Here is a 20,372-nt window from a genome sequence, read left to right as displayed (position 1 = left end):
CTATCTCTCTAACACTGTAAGCTGTGGGTAAACCTGTCCTGCACCTGTACTGTCTCTCACTATCCTGTCACTGTCCTGTAAGCATAGACTGCGACAATGTCTCAACAGCAGTAAAGCAAAGATGCAATCCCAACTGTCTAACTCACAGTCAATACATCCTAGCTGCCTATCTAAGGGTGCTCGAGGGATCGCTCCAAGACCTGTATCACCGAAAGGATATCAACATTCGAGAATCCCCCAGCTCAATAAAACCTCACTCGACCCTCAACAAAGGCTGCAGTAAATATGATAGTACATAGACTTCCCACAAAGTCATACATCCACAAATTTCCCACTATATGTTGTAACCGCTGCGGCGGTTGTTTGCTGCGTGACTCACAGCCAGCAAACCCTCAACAGACATACATCATCTCTGACAATACATCCCATGTGGAAGTACCTGCAATGTCAGGATGAAATCTAGAATATCAAGCAGCAAACACAAGCTACCTGATGAACTAGTGAATGTCGCCTACAATCTGTGTGTAGATGTGCCCGTGTCGTATGTGACACGCCTCCAAGAACTGTGAGCCGTCCTTCGATTTGTAGCCACAAATCAACACTCTGGGAGTGCCGATATCCTCAGCACCTGCAGTCGTAGGCCGAAAACCCCAAATTTGCAGAGTCGGATTTGCACCCGCTGAGACCACGTAGTCGAAAATGGCCTGTGCAGAACTTTGTCGAAGCCGAACGGTGGCCGAGATGATCTTAGAATGAAATTCTAAGAACACCAAGCCCTTTGGGCTGTCCCACAGGAATTTGGGCCGTGTCTTCGACTGTCGAATCTCACTCCAATCTGAGCAGGTGACTCTGGCTACCTGCAAATGCTGCCTCGAGCCTCGATCTGAGCTCTGATACCAGTTGAAGGAGTACGAGCGGAAGTGCGACGCGAGAGAGAGTGCGAGAAGAAGAGCACGACGATATGGTGAACTCGCTCTACTGTAATGTGTGGAGCATCGTGAGTTCTATTAGGTTTTTACAAAAGAATATGTGTACATACCTGGCGGCCCGCCCACTTACCTGGGCGACCACATTGGGCTTTATACCCCAACAGGTGGCTCTCCTTTGTAGGGCTTAAGCAACCTCACATGAGAAACATTGTGTATGAGCCAATGGTTGGGCAAGTTGAGTTGATAAGCCATATCATTGATTCGCTTCAAAATTTGAAAAGGACAACAATATCTTTTTGGTAATTTAGCATAATACTTTTGATGGCCCGTAGAATTTTTACCCGTCGTTTGCCTCAATCGAGCCTTGGGAAACTTAATTAAGACCCAATCATTTTCTTTGAACATTAAGGCCCTTCCATGCTTGTCAGCAGCAGCTTTTTGCCTTTATTGAGAGATAGATATAGCCTCCTTAATCTTTTGAAAAGATTCTTGTATGTCACAGCTATACTCATCGGCAGCGAAGATCTTTCCATATACCTTAAGTATCAAGGGCCTTTTAGGTCTTCCCTCAATGATTTCACAAGGTGCTTTTCCCGTAGAAGTATGTACAATATTATTGTACGGATACTCTACAAAAGGTAAATACTTTTTCCATTGTGAGCGTTGATCTACTTTGGTAACATAAGTCTTTAGTAGATCAAGAATTCTAAGATTGGCTATCTCACTTTCGCCATCCGTTTGTGGGTGATAGACCGAAGAGAAATTCAATCTTGTACCTAGATTTTCAAAGAGACCTTTCCAGAAATTATTGTTCATTCTAGGATCTCTATCTGACACGATGGATGTTGGCAATCCATGGTGTTTGAAAATCTGTGATATGAAGAGAGTTGTCATTTGGTGTGCCTTAATAGTCTTTTTGACAGGAATAAAGTGTGCTTGCTTGATAAACCTGTCAACTATTGTCCATATTCCCGTATTCCCATGGATAGACTTGGGTAATCCATGGATATACTCTCCCATGGTGAAATTTGGCAATGGCTGGAGTAAACCAGGTTGCTTCCCTCTATCGTACTTGGTCTTTTGGCATACTACACATTTTTGAAACATACTCTTGTATGTCCACTTTCATGGTAGGCCAATAGAAGTATGTTTCTACTCCTTGAAGAGTAGGTTGAATGCCTCTATGCCCTGCATAAGGAGAAGCATGGGATTCATACATAACTTTCTCACGAAGGGAATGGGTAACACATAGCCTATTGCTGTGGAGAAGATAACCATCCTACAAGGTGAATGGTTCCTCTTTATCCCCAAAGCAAGGGTTGGCATTATGTCTCTAAAGTCAGGGTCAGTAGCATACTCATCTATCATAGAAGATAGACCATTGTGAGTAGCTATAGACACCGCATTAACTTTTGGTCATTGTCAAAGTGCATCAGCCACTTGATTGTGCGAAAGAAAATTTTCCCACCTCATTTGTTTGTTGAAAAGCTTGGTTTGCGTCATGAAGTACTTGAGACTTTGATGGTCGGTCCGTAAGATGAATGGAGTCCCCAATAAATAGTGCTTCCATGTGTCTAGGGCATGTAGAACAACTAAAAGCTCTTTTTCATAAATGCCTAAGACCCGTTCATGCGTATTGAGCCTTCACCTCTCATATGCTATGGCATGCCCTTCTTGAAGCAAGACTGCTCCAAGGCAATCACCACAAGCATCACATTGGACCTCAGATGGCTTTGAGAGATCCAGAAGCATGAGGACTGGTTGGGAGGTAAGCTTCTCTTTGAGCTTGTCAAAAGCATTTTGCTCCTTAGCAGTTCATGAATACTTAACGTTCTTCTTTGTTAATTCATGTAGTGGTCCTAGTATTTGAGAAAATTTTGCTATGAAGCGTCTATAGTATGCACACATACCAATAAAGCTTCTTAGCTCATGTAGATTCCTTGGATTAGGCCATGATTTCATTACCTCTAAGTTCAATGCATCCATACAGATACCATCTTGAGAGATAATATGACCAAAGTATTTAATCTCTTGAAGGAAAAATTCACTTTTCTTTTGGTTGGAGAAAAAGCTTGTTCTCCCTCAATGCCTGAAAAAACACCTGGAGATGTTGCATGTGTTCCTCCAAGGACTTGGAGTAGATGATGATATCATCAAAGAACACTCCAGTGAATTTGCGGTAGGGTCTAAATATTTTCTCCATTAGACAATTGAACGTGGCTGGTGCATTAGTCAATCCAAAAGGCATGACTAGATATGCATAAAGGCCAAACGTTGTACGAAACGCGGTCTTTAGGATATCTTCATGCACATCTCCCATCTCGAAAGCTTGAATGCCCAACTTGGTGGCCAACTCCATTGATATGAAGTTGTGAGTAGAGCCATGGTCAAAGAACATGAAGGCATCATGATCCCTTATTTTTTCCCAAGCATAGGAGAGAAGTGAACCTTTGCAATGAGCATCCTCTTTTGGAGCTTCGATAGCGGAAGCCCTAGGAGTCTCATTGTGACTCTTGGGACAAGAACGATATCCATGTCCTTGATCCCCACACTTAAAACATTTATGGTCCTTGTGAAAAGCTTCAAGCTCTTCAAGAGAGAGTTAATTTTTACCTTTGTAAACTCCCTTCTCCTTGGACCGATTGTTGTTGTTTTTGTTGTTGTTGGAATTGCCTTGGGAAGAATTTTGGGCATTGGTTTTCCCCTTTGCATCATTTTTGTCTTTGTTTTCCATGGGCTTGACATTCCATGTAGCCCCTTCTTGGAAATTGATGCGCAAAGCAACCATGGTGTGGTGGATTACTTTAGTGATAGAACCAGGCTGTTGAGAGTTGACATACTCGGCCATTTCTTCAGGTAATTCCGCACATAATTGTTTCTTTTTCTCGACAAAGTCTATCTTTTGGAAGACAGTAGCCTTGAGATGTAAATCAAAACTTGTCTATATATTTGTGGATAGACTCATGAGAGAGAAGCTTCAAACTGCACCATTCAGTAAGCACTTTGTCCTTTGCATCGCTTGCAAGGAATTGCTTCATGATGGAAACTCGTAGAGTTTTCCATGTCTTTGGGGCTTCATCATTGCCACGAAGGCTAGCCCACCATTCACAATCCGATTTTTGGAAGTGCATAGCTACATGACGTAGCTTGGAGGACTCTATAAAGCCCTCATCTCCAAAGGCCGCATCAAATTGTTGGATGAAGGCCAACTCTTTGTCGATAGCACCAAAGGTGCCATCATAGGTGAGAAAAGAGATACTCTTTCCTCCCTCCTTGAACTTTTTAAGCTTTTGTGACCTTCGCCATGCTAGGTATGATTTACGATGTCCTCCCTTGTTGTATTCTCTAGGAGTATAGCCATAGCTTTTGTCGGAAGAGGAGGAAGGTGAAGAAGAAGGAGAAGAGTGTGGCCTCTTTCTTGCCCTTTTCTTTCTTTGTTTCCTTTCTTCACTTTAAGTGACGAGGAGAATGGGTTGGACGTTTCCCCTTGGGAGGAGTTGGCAATCGTCTAGACTGCCATCTTCATGGAGCCACTTCTTCGGAGGAACTTAAAGATTCATTACTTTCTTGCTCTTTGGATTCCTCCTCTCGTATAGGAAAGAGTTTTCTTTTGGGAGTCTCTTCAAGAGGCCTCCTGAGCTCTCTCTCCTCTTGGAGAGGAAGGGTAATCCCATAAGTGCGAAGTTGTTGAGTAACTTCGGCTTGCAAAGCAGGGTTGCCCATAACTTGCTGCAACCTAGTAACAAGATAATTGACAAACATGGGGGCATCATCATTAGCACCTTCATGTGCAAAATCAAAGTTATCAATGTTCATTTCTAATCTCTTGGTTATTGTCAGCCATGATAATTATAATTATGAGTTTACTTAGTGTATCTTTGGCAATTCAAAACCTTACTTGCTACTCCTCTTAGCCTTTGAAAATTAGCCCTTAAGTATCTACACCCACGACTTGAAGTGGTTAATTATAGAGAGTAGTGGAGTGGGTCTAATATTGCAGAATTGGCGTGGGCTAGATCCTTTTGGACTTCTTATGGCTCAATAATGGTAAAGCCATTTACAAGTCTAGAAAGACCCCATTATTAAGTCCAAAGCTCCTGAGGTCTGCACCATATTCCACATAGTGAGCTCAACAAAACCGATAATAGAGCTCAATCCCACTTACCCTAATATAATTAACAAAATCAACCATTTATAGGCTACTTAAGGACCTCTCTTCTTAAGCAAAAAAAAAAAGAGAAACCAAATGCTCTGATATCAATGTAATGGAAATGGCCTATTAACTTTGAGAGTAGCGGAATTAGGAAATTAAAGAAAGCACTTTTGTGAGAATACTTTGTGAGCATAGAGGGTGAACTTAATTGATGGTAGCAACATAAACATAGTTCTTAATTAACTTGGCATGAACAATACTTTTGCAAGAGAGAGAGTTTAGCGAACTTGAAAATAATTGAGGACCAGATTTATGTGGATCCAGTCCCCCCTCCAATAGGCATTTGTATTATAGACTCCCATTAAGAGAGACTTGGTACAATACAATATTTGTGTTCCTTGTGACCTAGATGATGAAATGAAGATGGAAATCTTCATGCATCACGAGCATAACATTAACTTTTCAAAAATCATTAACTATCCCAAGGCCTCAAACACCTTTGAGGTGGAGAGAGCTAGTAGGGAATGAGGGTAGGGAAGAGGAAGAAGAAACATTTCATAGGAGAAAGAATTAGTTCCTCACTTATCATCACTCTTCTTGCCAGCATACATAATAGCATAGTAATGAAGATGGAGAAGATGGCAATATTAAGCATTGAAGCATGGCTCTTGGTTGGATTTGCATTCCATAGACAAGAGTGTTGGTGTAGGCTCTCAACTTCTCTACTAGCTTCGAGAAAGAGATGGAGCTCTTGCACTTTGCACTTCACACAATGAGAGTGTGTATGAGTGTGTGTGGGAGAGTATAGCCCTCAAGCATGCCCCTAGCTTCCTTGGTCGACCCCCCCTTGTAGCTCATGCTTGAAGCTCATTGGACCCTGCAAGACTGACCAATCACATGCAGGATGCATTACAAGCAAGAAGGGTAGTCTTTGGACAAGTGTCCCCCTTTCCCCTTTGAGAGAGAGGACTTGATAAATGCAAAAACAATTAATTAAATCCATTCAATTAACATTGGATCCCTTGGAAGGCCAACCAATAGGCTTTAGGCACACCATGAGGGCAACATGAGGAGGAGCTTGACAAGTGTCCATTTTGCTTTCTTTGTACCAAGCGTGCCTTGTGAGTGTGAGTGTGTGTATGTGTGTGTGTGTGTGTGTGTGTGTGTGCGACGTGCATTCTCTCTCATCCCCCTAGCTTTAGGGCTCGCCCTCTCTCTCATAAGGATGTGATTTGGCTTTTTGGACACCTTACCTCCAAGCACCTTAGCTGGCAAGCATGAGAAAGCACCTCAAGCTTGGGTACTGTTCCCACAAGCAACTCACGCTCCCTAGTCGGCAAGCACGAAAAGCACCTCACGAATCTTAGTCATCAAGCATGACAAGCACCTCAAGCACCTTAGTCATCAAGCACGACAAGCACCTCAAGCACCTTAGTCAGCAAGCACGACAAGCACCTCAAGCTTGGGCCGGGTTCCTACCTCAAGCTCAACCCTAGCTTACCTAAGGTCAAAGGGCTTTTAACACTAACCTTTGGAGGTCTTTGTAGGTATAGATTCATTGATGCACTTTCAATTCATTTTCATTTTCAGATTTAATGAAAAATGATCATTTGCTAACAATTTCATAAGCTTCATCATCTCCCAAGTACACATACCCAAAATTATCTTTGGTGTAATCTTGAAAATACTTCATGTGGGGTGCTACATAGAATGAAGCTCCAAAGTCTACTACCCAAGAGTTTGACACATTGTATAATGAAAGAATTAAAGCATCTTGCTCTACTTTACCTACCACACGGGCCTTTGATGTTGGCTTGCTTTCTTGAGATTCCAACTCCTTCTTCTTGGACCAAAAATCCTTTTTGGCATGGTCCTTCTTGCCACAATTTCATCACTCTATAACTAATATTTGTCCACAATGACTTGTCCACAATGACTTGCTACACCTTGAGCGATCATGACTCTTTTGGTTCCTGAATTTATCCATTAGTATTCCTCTTGTTTTTATACTGACAATGTAACAATTGATGTTTCGTCCAAGCTCTTCCTTTGCATTTCCTTGCTCAAGAGAACACCCACAACGTTATCAAACTTAAAAGTTTTTTTACTAGAGATTGAATTACTTACGACTATCACAAGATTGTCCCAACTATCCGACAAAGAGAATAGTATTAGGAGAGCTCACATTTCATCATTGAAAATTGACTTTCACTAATCGAAGCTAACTTATATTGGTGTTGAAGTCATTCAAGTGTTCTACAACCAAACCATTCTCTGTCATTCTTAAGTTGAACAATTGCTTCATGAGAAATGTAGATGGTTTCTTATAGAGGCCGTCAAGGGACTTTATCAAGTCCTCCATGGTCTTCATCTCTGAAATGTTGAATGCCATTGTTGATGCTAAGCAAATCCAAATGATTCCCAACGTATTTCAATCAAAGACATTCTGAGCTTCATCTGCCATTGTTGCAGGCTTCTTTGTAAGACCTCCCAATGGCAAATAGAGATCCTTTTGGTAGAGATAATCTTTGATTGGCATCTTCCAATGTTGGTAGTCCTTACCATTGAATTTCTCAATCTTGAATTTACCCTCCTTTGTAATCACTCCCACTCAATTCAAGGAATATTTTCCTTTACATGTATTAGCTACTAATAAACCTCCCTCTCTGATACTAATTGTTAGAATTAATGAGTTAACAAGAAGCAATTAAAGTGGATTACATAATGGAGAGAGATAAAACATACACGAGAGAGAGAGAGAGAGAGAGAGAGAGAGAGAGAGAGAGAGAGAGAGAGAGAGAGAGAGAGAGAGAGAGAGAGAGAGCATATACACAAGATATACATGGTTCACCCAGATTCAGGTTACATCCACAATAAAGCAACCACTCAATGGCTTTACACTTCAAACTTGAAGTGGTTTACAAAGAGTTGAGAGAGATAAAATATATACGAGAGAGAGACAGAGAGAGAGAGAGAGAGAGAGAGAGAGAGAGAGAGAGCATACACAAGATATACAAGGTTCACCCAAGTTTGGGCTACGTCCACAATAAAGCAACCACTCAATGGCTTTACACTTCAAACTTGAAGTGGTTTACAAAGAGCTTAGAAGCCCTTAATGGTCATCCTGTCTAATTCTCTCTCTTCCTTACCCTTCTTTCTTCTCCTTCATGTGTAGATGAGACCTACTTTTATAGATGAAAAAGAGCCTCTATGGGTTGCCCTTTCACATGAGAGGCAAATATCCATGTGTTGATGTGTCAACCCAAAACCGACCATCACTCCACCCACCGACCATTGGATGTCGGCAACTGGCCATTTTCAACCACCGTCCGAGCAATATATTCTGATGAAAGGGAATATATGGACAAGTGAGTGATTTTTCGATGAAAGAGAATATTCTAGTGAGTGAGATTGGGTATGGATTTTTGGTTTTTCGTTTTCTCGCTCGCAATGGCTTCTCCTCATGTAACAGTGACCGTAAAAATGTGCGTTTCTAGAATAAAACATTTAAGCTCCATACTTAACATTTCTTGTGTCGTGCCATGATTTTATTTAGAAGGAATTATTCCCTCTCTCTCTCTCTCTAAAAAAAAAGAGGGAGGAGTTTCTACCATGATACCAAATTTTCCTTGTTATAACACAGGTGTTATCTTGTCATCTTGTTGGGTGGAAGGATTATCTTTAATTTCCGCTACTCTCAAGTTAACATGACAATTCCATTACATCCAATTTCATGGCTTTCTCTACAACTGTTTGAGCAGTGAGACCAAGACACTGCTATTTGTCATACATGTTCTCATAGTTTTTGGAGATAGTTGGTTACTTGCTTAACTGGTTGTGATTGCTATTGCATCGTATTTTGTTGTGGAACATGAGCAGATGAGTAGAACCAATTGATAGGCAACAACAATAGCTTAGCTTGGGTTGATGAGCATCGGGAAGAAGCAAGTTGTGTCCCATAGACATGACTATACAACAAAGGTTTACTAAGGGGGGTAATTGTAGCTTAATCATTCTGCTTAAACCCTACTCCTTAATTGACTTTGGTAGTTTTTTGCAAATTGCCATTCAACCTGCTAATATCGGCCATTTAGTCTCTAGACCGGGGACCCATCTTATTCCAAATCAAGCGTAGTCAAATTTTCCTTATTTCTTGGGGGAGAGAGAGAGAGAGAGAGAGAGAGAGAGAGAGAGAGAGAGAGAGAGAGAGAGAGAGAGAGAGAGAGAGAGAGAGAGAGAGAGAGTTACGTGTTGTCTTAGCTGCTGATCATGCAAAACATATCCAAGGAGGAAAACGTTGGGATAAAGGGTTGTCCTTATGCTAAAGAATGGTTTTGTAGAGGAGAACGTTGAGCTGAAATATATAAAATGCATTGTCAAACGATGACATACGTAGATTGACATCAACCACCTAGGAATAAAGTAAACATGTATAGAGTGTATTGAGTATTGCAATACATAAGTTGAATTGTCCAACTATGAGAAAAAAAGTGTGTATCTAATTGATATACAGATATGATGATTGAGAGTGAGCATGTACTAGTGAGGAAAACATGTAGCTACTAAACTTGAGGAAGTCTTGACAATCTCAAAAGATACAGAAAGCATCAACAAACTATAAAAATTAAACTGCACTATCGACCTAATAATCGTGTATAGGTGTCATCCGATTGTCCAAGTAGAAGGACAATGTTTGTGTCAAGATACATATAACCAATGTAAATAGTTAAACATTTCGTCTTGTAGTGAAGCGTCACAGAGTGAAAATGTTAATTATATAGTGCACACCATGCAGAATTACCATACAAAAGTATGGTGGAGAGTTGGCAATGTGGTCTCTCCAAAAATTATAAGAAATGGACGCAGTGCCCTGCCAGGTAGGCCTTACGTGTTGGACCAAGAAAATGCATAGCATGGGAAATTGGATGCAGATAATGGACCTTGCAGTGTTGTTGAGCTAGAGTCATGGTTAATCGATCCGGCTTTGATGTCCGTATTCATCATTGCCATGCTTCCAGCAAACCTTTCTCGCTTATGACTATTTGTGAGTTCCCATCTCACCTCTTGCCCTCTGTAACCGCAAGAACAGTCTTCAAATCTTTCTCTCTCTCTCTCTCTCTCTCTCTGTGCTTTCTTCTGGGTAGCTTCGCCTATGTAGGGACCACCATATCAAAACTTGCCATTGTCACACCTATGTAAGAGCAAACAATGTTGTCTTTGTGAAGACCTTCAAAACAAGGGACAAGTATTCTTATGGTTTCAACCCATAGTCACCCTTTTGCATGCCAAAAAGCATACATGGGCTACATTCCTCTAAATCCCTCTTTCTCCTGTCTCTACATTCATCATCATCATCAGTGGCAACATATACACTGTATCTATCCCTACAATCATAGTGCTCTTTGTAAGTGTTTCAATCATCATCCCTGTGGCTACAATTCCTTCTATATTCTCTCATGATCTCTTCATCTTTCATACCTTCTCTTTTGTCAATCATGTCTACCGCAATATCCATTATTATGTAGATCATGGCTATTGCAATCTATATCGACATCTCTTCTATGACTTTTGTCATCTTGTTGATTACGGGGTTCTCATTTTATATCATGTCTACCACCACCATTGCTTTTTTGTTTTCCCTCACCTTTCAACTTAGCCTCATGGTCAAGCTTTTTTTATAGGTCTTTGAGTTTCCCCTGTTATCAGTGATGACAGAAAGCCTAGGGAAGGATGAATTTGAATGCTTCCTTTTTGGTTTTCCCTTGTTGAGAAGAACAACATGAATACTAGTGAGAAAACATTTGATGAAGTGCTCAAAAAGCTCATCGCCACTCTCTTTAAGGCTTTCAGCAAATCTTTCCTGCTTCTCACTCTTCTAGGCGAGATACACGATGAACATTGCTAAGTACACTCTGTGGAAATAGTTGATGCTACCTTCTAGCTTTGTGTAGATCTTCAAAATGCATCAAAACTTATGGTGCAATATGGCTAATGAAATCAATCCCATCTGTTACTTTTCAATTGGGCCTATTTTTTACTCCATCAACACCTCAATTGAAAATGCAGGTTCTCTGGATACATGACTGCCAGAAGACAACATGCATTTGCCTTCGATCAATTTCGTCTATGAAATCTTCAGATTAATGTAGATGTATTCCACTTCTAACTTGTGCCCATCTGACTGTTGTCATCCCAATGGTTCAATCCTGAACTACTGCATTGTGTCCCCCCTCGTGGTCCTCACTGCCGTGCAACTAGGACTGTCATACAGACTGGGCACGAAAGCCATACAACTTGAGGTATTATCACAACCAACAATGTGGTCTTGCTTTTAGGGGGAGGAAGTTAAGAAAAACATGATTGCTATAGGTAATAAATTGCTCAAAAGACCAAATGCGTCTTCTAAGTCGACACTTCTCCTTAGTGGTAATCAAGTCTCCTGAATCCAACACTCCTTGCTCTACAGATTTTGCAACTTTGACTTGCTTAAAAGTTTACCTGAAAGGATTGTGAAAGCTTCGGCGTGGAAGTCGAATGTGAACGGGACTATGTCCACGCTCGATGCTTCGTTCAACTCTGCTCGCTACCTCCTCTTAATATCCAGTGTAGACATGATGTCATGAAAAGCATGGCAATTGGAGACGTGTGTATCCATATGTTACTGGACATCATGGTTCTTGTGCTGAGATTTAGGCATCCAATCCTTGTCTTCATAGCCTTTCTTGTACAAAGCAACAATATCATCATTGGAGTCGTCATCTTCATCAGCATCATCATGATCATAATTATCATCAAATGGCCCATCACGTTCTTCTTTTGTCTCTCCAGAGTGAGCGGTTCTGTTTATAAAGCATGAAAGGAGCTTTACGCTATGAGCTTTTAAACACTAGGAGTTTTTCATCGCCCGTGCGCAAGTGGTCTAGATGATGCCACGTGGTCGACTTTGGGCTCAAAGAACCAAAAAACGGTATTAGGCTTACCATGTAAATAATATTCAAGCAGATCTCGCCATTGTCGTGAGCTCTCACCATCACTCATTGCCTCTTGCCATAGCCATGTTGCATGTGCATGCCTCCCCCACTGCCCGTGGCTGAACCTTGCAAGTTCGCCACATCCTCATCTTATACGCCCCATTCAAGAGCCATCTTTGCCAGCTTGCCCTCGACTATTGCAATGCCGTTGCCCTGCACCTATTAGCCCTAGATCTGACTTTGTAAAGCCTATGCTACCTCCACGCTGTAGTGCAGCTTTGCTGTCCCTGCTGCTATCAACGCCCTATCAGCTCCCTCGTCTCCCTCTATGGCCCTGTCCATCCATCGTCTGTCGGTGTCTGTGCGCACTATCGACGTCGGCAGCCCATCCATCGAATCTACCTCTGTGTACCTATCCCCTGAGTGCAAGCCCGTCTAAATCTTGCTACCTTGTGTACGTGTATGTGTCTTGTGTGCCTTTGCCTTTGAGACTACATAATTAAGATCTTTGTTAGTATTGTGGGCTATTGGGATGAGATTTGTAGACAAAAACAACCATTATTTGTCAGCTTATTGATGATTTTTTTTGCTCGAGACACATCAAGATAGATCTCTATCATAAATACGAATAAATCTATGTGAAAATTCAAGCAATCCATGCAAAATTTGTAGGAGTGCATTTATTTTGAGTATGTTTAAAAATTGCGAGGTATTAGTTTTTGGTTTGGTAAATTTCCCTCATTTTTTAGGACTAAAATGTGTCGAGGACATTTTATAAATGAGAGCGTTTCTAGCCCTGCAGTTGACAGCACGCCTCGCAGCACAAGGTACACAGATCGTCAATTTTACACAGAAATTTGAACGGCTCTGTGCAGTCCATTTTCGACTACGTGAAAGTGTCGGTTGTCTACAGCTGAGATTGTGGATGGACCGTTTTTGCTCATTGGAGGAAATGTTAGACAGAAGACCATCGGACTTTCAATAAGAATGCTGACCATTCATTGAGAACGATGCTGATCTGCTGCTTGTTGCTCAAGGTGATGCAGTCTTCTCTACACAAGCTTATGGACCTATGTTGCCTTGGTTCTATTCAAGACTTTAAACCTTTTAGCTCAAACACACGGTGTTATGGGGATCGATTCAAGCTGAAAGTTCACAACAGGTATAGGGATGAGACACCTTTCAAGCATTTTTTTAAGTAGGGGGAAAAGAGCCTGGAAGCAAAGGCAGATTGGGAGGAATGCAAATGGTCCATATAATTGAAGGCATGCAAGGGCATTGGCATATACTCTTACCTAAAGAATCACCCACATGCTACCTAAGCCTCGCAAAAGCTCCTCAATGTCGACATGGAAGGGTTTATTATTTGCACCTATAGAAGGTCAATCTAGCTTCAACCCTTCCCTTGGATGTGGCAGTAAGTTTTTAATTTTTGCATCATGCTGTGTTCCTTGCATTAGAAATTGATGCTATTGTTGAAATCTTGTTTTCTTATCTTTTGTCTTGCTGAGAAAGGAGTTGTTTCAAGAGTTTGGATCGATGATGGAGCTGACGGTTATAATGTCTTGTGGGGGACTACCATGGATCTATACCTTTCAACTTCCTCTAAGAGTGAATTTGGGCTTATCCTAGATTCATCTAGGTATACATATTTTGCTCGCTCGTGTGTGCGTGTGGTATGGGTGTGTGGGAGCATATATTGGTACCGAGTTCTACACCCACTATCTGGCGCTGACGACGTTAGTGGGGATGTCGTAGTATTTAGTCAATGCTATGCATGATGGAGCTGATGGTTATATTCTCTTGTGGGTAACTACCATGAGTCTATACTTTGCACTTTCCATTAAGGGTGAATTTGGGCTTACCTTGGATTCATCTAAGAAGCGAGCAAGACAAAGAAAAGCAAGAAAAGAAAATCTTGGAAGACGTCTAGAAAGCTATGAGACTATCTATGGAAAGACACGGAAACCCCTAATGCTTCCAACTCAGTATGATTATCTTGAGAAAAAGGGTAAGAAGGCCAAGGAGTTCAAGGATGGAGGTCAAGGAGTTAAGTTTGATACGTCTTCAAGCTTCAAGAATATCCATCGAGTCCTTGCATTTATAAAGCAGTTTGATATCTCTTTTTTTGGGAGGTTGTTTCTCGGAAGCCTCTAAGGTGCGAAAGGCGGCATCTTTTATGAAAGGTAACGCATAGACATGGTGGTCCATCTTGCTGTTACATAGAGAAGTACTTAAGAATAATAATACCAGCAAGAACAGGTTTCCCATAGGTGACCTTGGGGCACAGTCCTTCAAAGAGGTGGTTCATTCAAGTGCCGGGCAAACAGTAGTTGTGGTGGTAAGCTAGGCCTTGATGGTGGTCGGCTTATGGTGGGTAGCTGGCTGAGGTGAGAGGATGAGGTCATTAGAACAGCAACGCTTCCCGGTTGAAACTTTCCGACGGAGCCAACTTCTCAGGTTGTTGAGACTTGTGTCGTGAGCAGAAGCTTGAAAGCAAATTAGAAGCAAGAGTTTAGAGCACCTTGAATGCAATGTGAGGCTCTGTTGATGGCGAGGTTTGAGGCCCGAGGGAGCCTTAATGGTGAAGTACGGTTTGTTACGAGCAGAGTGGGCTCATCTCCTACGGGTATGGGCTCACCACCCTTGAATTAGGTGTGGGAATAAGTTTACCTTTCAAAAAAGGCTACTCCATTAACTTGAGGTCAGATGCTCGGCCACACTTTCTTGCAATATTAGCTAGGCCTTCAAAAGACTCACTTTATTTGTGCCAAAGAGTTAAAGAAGAATTCTCTATAACTAGATAGTGCAATCTAACTAAGATATGCAAGGGTAAATGAGGAAACAGATAACACAACACCCTATTAGGATCTAATGCTAGGTTAAAAACGAGATTAACCTAAACGAGCTTTTAACCAACAGTGTGAAAAGACTCCAATGAAGGTGTCACATGAAAAGAGGCACCACTGTCCACTTTCCATGTAAGGTGCAGTGGAATGAATGTTGAACTTTGCTCAAGATGAGTGCTCCGATCTGTGCTCAAGGGTTCCTTTTACTTATGGAAGGGAGAGCCTTCTGTTCCTTTAGTGAGAGAGTGCAATGGACACAAACAAAGTGATGAACATTGTGAATGAAGGTGCATGAGACTGAGAGATAGAGAGAGAAGAATACCACACCAGTATGTTGTCAAACCCTCCTCCGAAGGCCCCACTCTCTATGGCGAGAGCGGTCTACTTATGATTGCACAAATCTCTACAATGCTTGGACTTGCTGACGATGTCGACGACGATGAGGACGACGACGAGACGGGCTGAAATCTGAAAATGCTAATGGCTGAAATCTGCAAATCTTTATCTGTTGAATTCTGACATCTATGTCGATGTCGATGACGACGATGCAACGACGACGGGCTAAAAACGCAGATGTTGAAATCTGCGTTTTCCAGGCTGAATTTGCAAACTTCGCGGGGTCTAACCGTGCAGCGAGGATCTGTTGCTGCGGGAAGGTGGGATCTGCGAGCTTTGGGGGTCGTACTGCAAGATCTGACTGCTGAAAACCGAAAACGCTAGTGCTTATGAGTGTCTTGTCGCGAAGAATTTGCAAAACGCTGGGAGGTTTTGCAAATCCAAAAACTCTAGGCTGATTTGGAGTTCTATTGTGGAATTCTGCTAACGCTAGGGAGTCTGTGGTGTCTTGCTGTGGATCTGTTGTGCCTTGTTGTGGATCTGCTGATCTGCAAAGAAAAACGCCAGGGGTTGATCTTGTCCAAAAACGCTAGGTCTTGCCAGAGCAAAAACGCTAGGTTTGCTGAAGGAGTGAGTCTTGCTGAGAAGTTGTTTGTTGAGCAAAGGTGCTCCTGCTGCCTCTTCTGCCAGAAAGTGCTGGCGCTAGGTTTCTATATATACAAACTTAGCAAATTTGCCCTACCCAGTTTCCATCAAAAGTCGCTTAAAACTAATAAGTGAAAAATATAAAAAATAGGGAAAATAGGTCTATGCATTGTAAAAATGCTACTTACGGTTTCTGACTGGAATCTGATGGTCATGTTGTGTGCAACCAGAGGATATGCATCTAATCTAAGTGTCTGGACATGCACGGTCTGCGAACAGACTAACAAAAGTGTCAGATCACTTTCTATCCTAGGTTGACTTGACTGAACTGAACCCTGGTCATGCTGTAGCTTGTCTACGGACACATTTGGTTGGATGTGTCACGTGACATCCCCTCCTTTTCAAAGTGAGGTACTGGTACTGAACTGTATGGCGTCGAGGGAGATCGCCAATAGCATCCGGAATCCTGGAAAGGACTCTTCGCCGGCCCACTGTGATGCGTGAGTCATGCGATACTTGAAATTCATAAAGGTCTGCAACGCTTGCTTCTTTGGGCCGCGCCGAAAGCGACAGTCATCTGTGGCTCCTTCAATGCTTCAACTTCGTCTATAGTCATGCTTCTTCCTTCTTCAAGAATCTCTGAGGCTGAAAATTCCTGAAACCACTTCCAACACAAAAACATGAACATACCCATTCCATGTAAAGTGGCTGGAAAAAATCTAGACTCTCGAACAAACTGTGCATGCAATGGAGATAAACATAGAGACGGAGTGTCAAACCGTTCATCGAACACACGCAAACAATAGGGTCGATCTTGACTTTCTGATCTAAATCAATGAACTGTGGCAAAAACACAATGGAAATGCCTATGCTTATGTTCAATCCTTCTTGTGCTCTTTCGACAACTATGTCATGCCAAGGAAGAGACATAGAATGTGAATTCCTTAAATGCATACTTTTCATCTTTTCATGAGTTATCCGCATACATCCGTGCTCATTCATGAGTGAATTGTGCTCAACGTACAATATGGCATGCCTACGAAAAGGGATCACATAAAGACGCTGACTAAAATACAAGAAACGATCACGAATGAAACACTTGAACAATGCGTGCTGACTAATCATACGAACACATAATACTTCCTGTGGGGGTTCTTTGGAACTCGACTCGAGAGCCAAGATGGGTTCTTTGTGATCGATCGAATCTTCTTGTGGGGGTTCTTTGGACCTCGACTCGAGAGCCAAGATCAGTTCTTCGTGATTGATCGAATCTGCAATGAGGCTAGCTTCGCTAGAAAATGCATCAACTAAACCATCATCCTTGTGAACAATCACATCTTTTTTTTGCAAATCATTATGCTCGTGAAAAATCACATCTTGATCATGCAAATCATCATGCTCGTGAATAATCACATCTTGATTATGCAAATGCTTGTCATTATCATCCAAATCATCATGCAAATCTTGCCTGTCTTGCTTTGGAGAAGACGAGACTGAGAGAGAGTCCTTTTCCCGAATCTCCTGCATCTGTGCCTGTACTCGAGAAAAGAATCGGAACAAAGCGGCTTTCCTTTCATTGTGCTCATGCTCTATGGTTGCCATTCTTTCTTCGTGTTTACGTTGTATTTCTGCTTTTCTTTCTGCATTTCTTGCTTCGCGTTCTAACTTCCTTGCTTCGCGCTCTAACTTGCTGTCCATAAACATATGCTCCAACTCCTCCATAGGAGTTAGTGCAATCCTTGGCGTAGATGGGGAAGGGGGAGGGTCAGAAAAACCTCTTGGTGGGGAAAGTTCTTCGCCACCTCCATGTTCATCACCTCCATGCGAAGTATCCATTGCTTCGGGTGGTGACCATCCACTGAAGTCTTGGGTTCTTAAGTTCACGAGGAACTTGGGTTCTTGTGGGTCTTGGGTTCTTGGGGTGATTGTTTCCTGTATTTTAGTCAGTGTCTTTATGTGATCTCTTTTCCTAGGCATGCCATATTGTACGTTGTGCACGTTTCACTCATGAATGAGCACGACTGCATGTGGATTGTTCATGAAAAGTTGAAAAGTATGCATTCAAAGAAGTCACATTCTATGTCTCTTCCTTGGCATGACACATTCGTCGAAAGAGCACATGAAAGTATGAGCACCAAGCATGGGCATTTCCGTTGTGAATTGCCACAGTTGATTGTTTTAGATCAGAAGAGAAAGATTCGATCTCATTGTTTGCGTGTGTATGGTGAACCGTTTGGTACTCTCTCTTTTGTTCATCTACATTGCATGTACAGTCTGTTAGGACGACAATATTTTTTCCACTCACTTTACATGGAATAGGTATGTTCATGGTTTTGTGTTGGAAATGGTTTCAGGAATTTTCAGCCATGGAGATTCTTGAAAGAGAAAGAAGCATGACTCTCGACGAAGTTGAAGCATTGAAGGAGCCACAGAAGACTTTGTGTCGCTTTCGGCGCGGCCCAAAGAAGCAAGCGTTTGTAGACCTTTATGAAGTTCAAGTACCGCACGACCCACACATCAGAGTGGGCCGGCGAAGAGTCCCTTCCAGGATTCCGGATGGTATTGGCGATCTCTCTCGACGCCATACAGTTCGGTACGAGCACCTCACTTTGAAAAGGAGGAGATGTCACGTGACACATCCAATCCTATGTGTCCGTTGATAAGCTACAGCATGACCAGGGTTCAGTTCAATCAAGTCAGTCTAGAATAGGAAGTGATTTGGCACTTTTGTGAGTGTTCGTAGATCGTGCATGTCCAGACACTTAGTGTAGATGTATATCCTCCGGTTGCACACATCATGATCATAAGCATTCCCATCAGAATCCATCAGAATCCTTCAGGGAAATTTTCCAGTGCATTTAGCCTATTTTACCTATTTTTCACATTTTTCACTTATTATTTTTAAGTGACTTTTGTTGGAAAGTAGGTAGGGCAAATTGAGTAAGTTTGTATATAACCAAACCTAGACTAGCACTAATTGGCAGAAGAGGCAGTAGGAGCACCTTGCTCAACAGGCAACTTCTCAGCAAGACCCACCCCGACAGGAGACTTAGCGTTTTCAGCCAAGGACAGCCAGCGTTTTTCTCCATTGCAGATCAGCCCCAGTGTTTTGCATTGCAGACCAACCCGACGACAGCAAGACACAGCAGAAGCCTAGCGTTTTTACAGAAGCACAGAATTCAGCCCTAGCGTTTTTGATTTGCAGACCAACCTCAGCATTTTGCAGATTACCGCGACGAAACCTCGAGCAACACGAGCGTTTTCAATTTTCAGCCTTTAGACATCACAGAAGAACCCCCGAACCTCGCAGATCTCACCTTCCCATAGCAATTCCTCGCCGCACGGTCAGTTTCCGGAAGGTTTACAGTTTCAGCCCGGAAAACGCAGATTTCAGCATCTGTGTTTTCATCGCGTCGTCATCCGCCATCGACATCGTCATCAACATAGAGTCAGAATTCAGCAGATAAAGATTTGCAGATTTCAGCCATTAGCATTTTCAGATTTCAGCCCGTCTCGTCGCCGTCCTCATCGTCGTCGACATCGTCGGCAAGTCCAAGCATTGTAGAGATTTGTGCAATCATAAGTAGACCGCTCTCGCCATAGAGAGTGGGGCCTTCGGAGGTGTCACGTGACACATCCCAACCCTGTGTCCGCGGACAAGCTACACCACAGCAGGGTTCAGTCAGTCCAATCAGTTTAGATTAGCAATGATCTGGCACTTTTGTGAGTCTATTCGTAGACCGTGCATGCCCAATCACTTAGCATAGATGCATATCCTCCGGTTGCACAGCATGATCATCGGAATTCCCATTAGAATCCATTAGCATCAGTTAGGGGAATTTTCCAGTGCATTTAGCCTATTTTCCTATTTTTGGTTATTTTCACTTATTATTTTTAAGTGACTTTCCAACAAAAGTAGGTAGGGCAATTTTGCTAAGTTAATATATAACCAAACCCAAGTTAGCACTTTCTGGCAGAAGAGGCAGCAGGAGCTTCCCGCTCAACAGGCAACTTCTCAGCAGTACCCCCCTTCGTGACACCTTGGCGTTTTCTAGCAGGACTACATCGCCACAGACCCAGATCCCCCCATCCCTAGCAGAATCGCCCCTCAGCAGATCAAACTTTGTAAATAATTAATTTATTTACGAGAAAAGAATTATCTAATTAGTTGTGTGCACATCAGAATAGATTGAGCAGTTCTGGGGCCTCAGGTGCGCCCAAGTTTGGGCAAGTGCACCTCAGGGAGACCCTAGCAAAAAATACCCTGAAGCCCTAGCGATTGGGAAATCGGGTCTTCAATGAAGGGGTAGATAGTAGCCTCAGATTTCAAGCTCAGAAAATTACGCGCGCTAGTGCAACCACAGGAATGAGATGGGGTCCTTAGAATAATAACCCTAAGGCCTGATTATTTTACGCCCTTAGGATAAGTTAGTTAAAGTATTCTTAAATGATTTGCGCTGGACCAAATGGTCGGACAAGTACGAACAGG

General features: G+C 42.4%; 1 protein-coding gene across 17 annotated transcripts in view; it reads left to right on the top strand.

Moving 5' to 3' along the window:
* Positions 1-12,833: 12,833 nt before the first annotated feature.
* LOC147427693 (pentatricopeptide repeat-containing protein At3g09040, mitochondrial-like) overlaps positions 12,834-20,372 on the top strand; it is a 36,515-nt gene continuing 28,976 nt past the window's right edge. For 11 of the 17 annotated variants that reach the window (XM_086497150.1, XM_086497147.1, XM_086497145.1 and 8 more), the window contains exon 1: positions 12,834-13,470. In XM_086497150.1, coding sequence (XP_086353276.1) covers positions 13,365-13,470 — 106 coding nt within the window. In that variant the 5' untranslated portion in view covers positions 12,834-13,364. Of the gene's footprint in view, positions 13,471-13,568; positions 13,696-20,372 lie in introns of all 17 variants that reach the window. The other 6 variants (XM_086497148.1, XM_086497138.1, XM_086497137.1 and 3 more) reach the window with 2 other exon arrangements.

This window comes from Adiantum capillus-veneris, chromosome 23, assembly GCF_014529385.1.
Source record: "Adiantum capillus-veneris isolate H3 chromosome 23, ASM1452938v2, whole genome shotgun sequence".
In the NCBI taxonomy this organism is placed as follows: domain Eukaryota; kingdom Viridiplantae; phylum Streptophyta; class Polypodiopsida; order Polypodiales; family Pteridaceae; genus Adiantum; species Adiantum capillus-veneris.
Note: the sequence above shows the minus strand (reverse complement) of the source record. Positions and strands in the feature narration are given on the sequence as shown.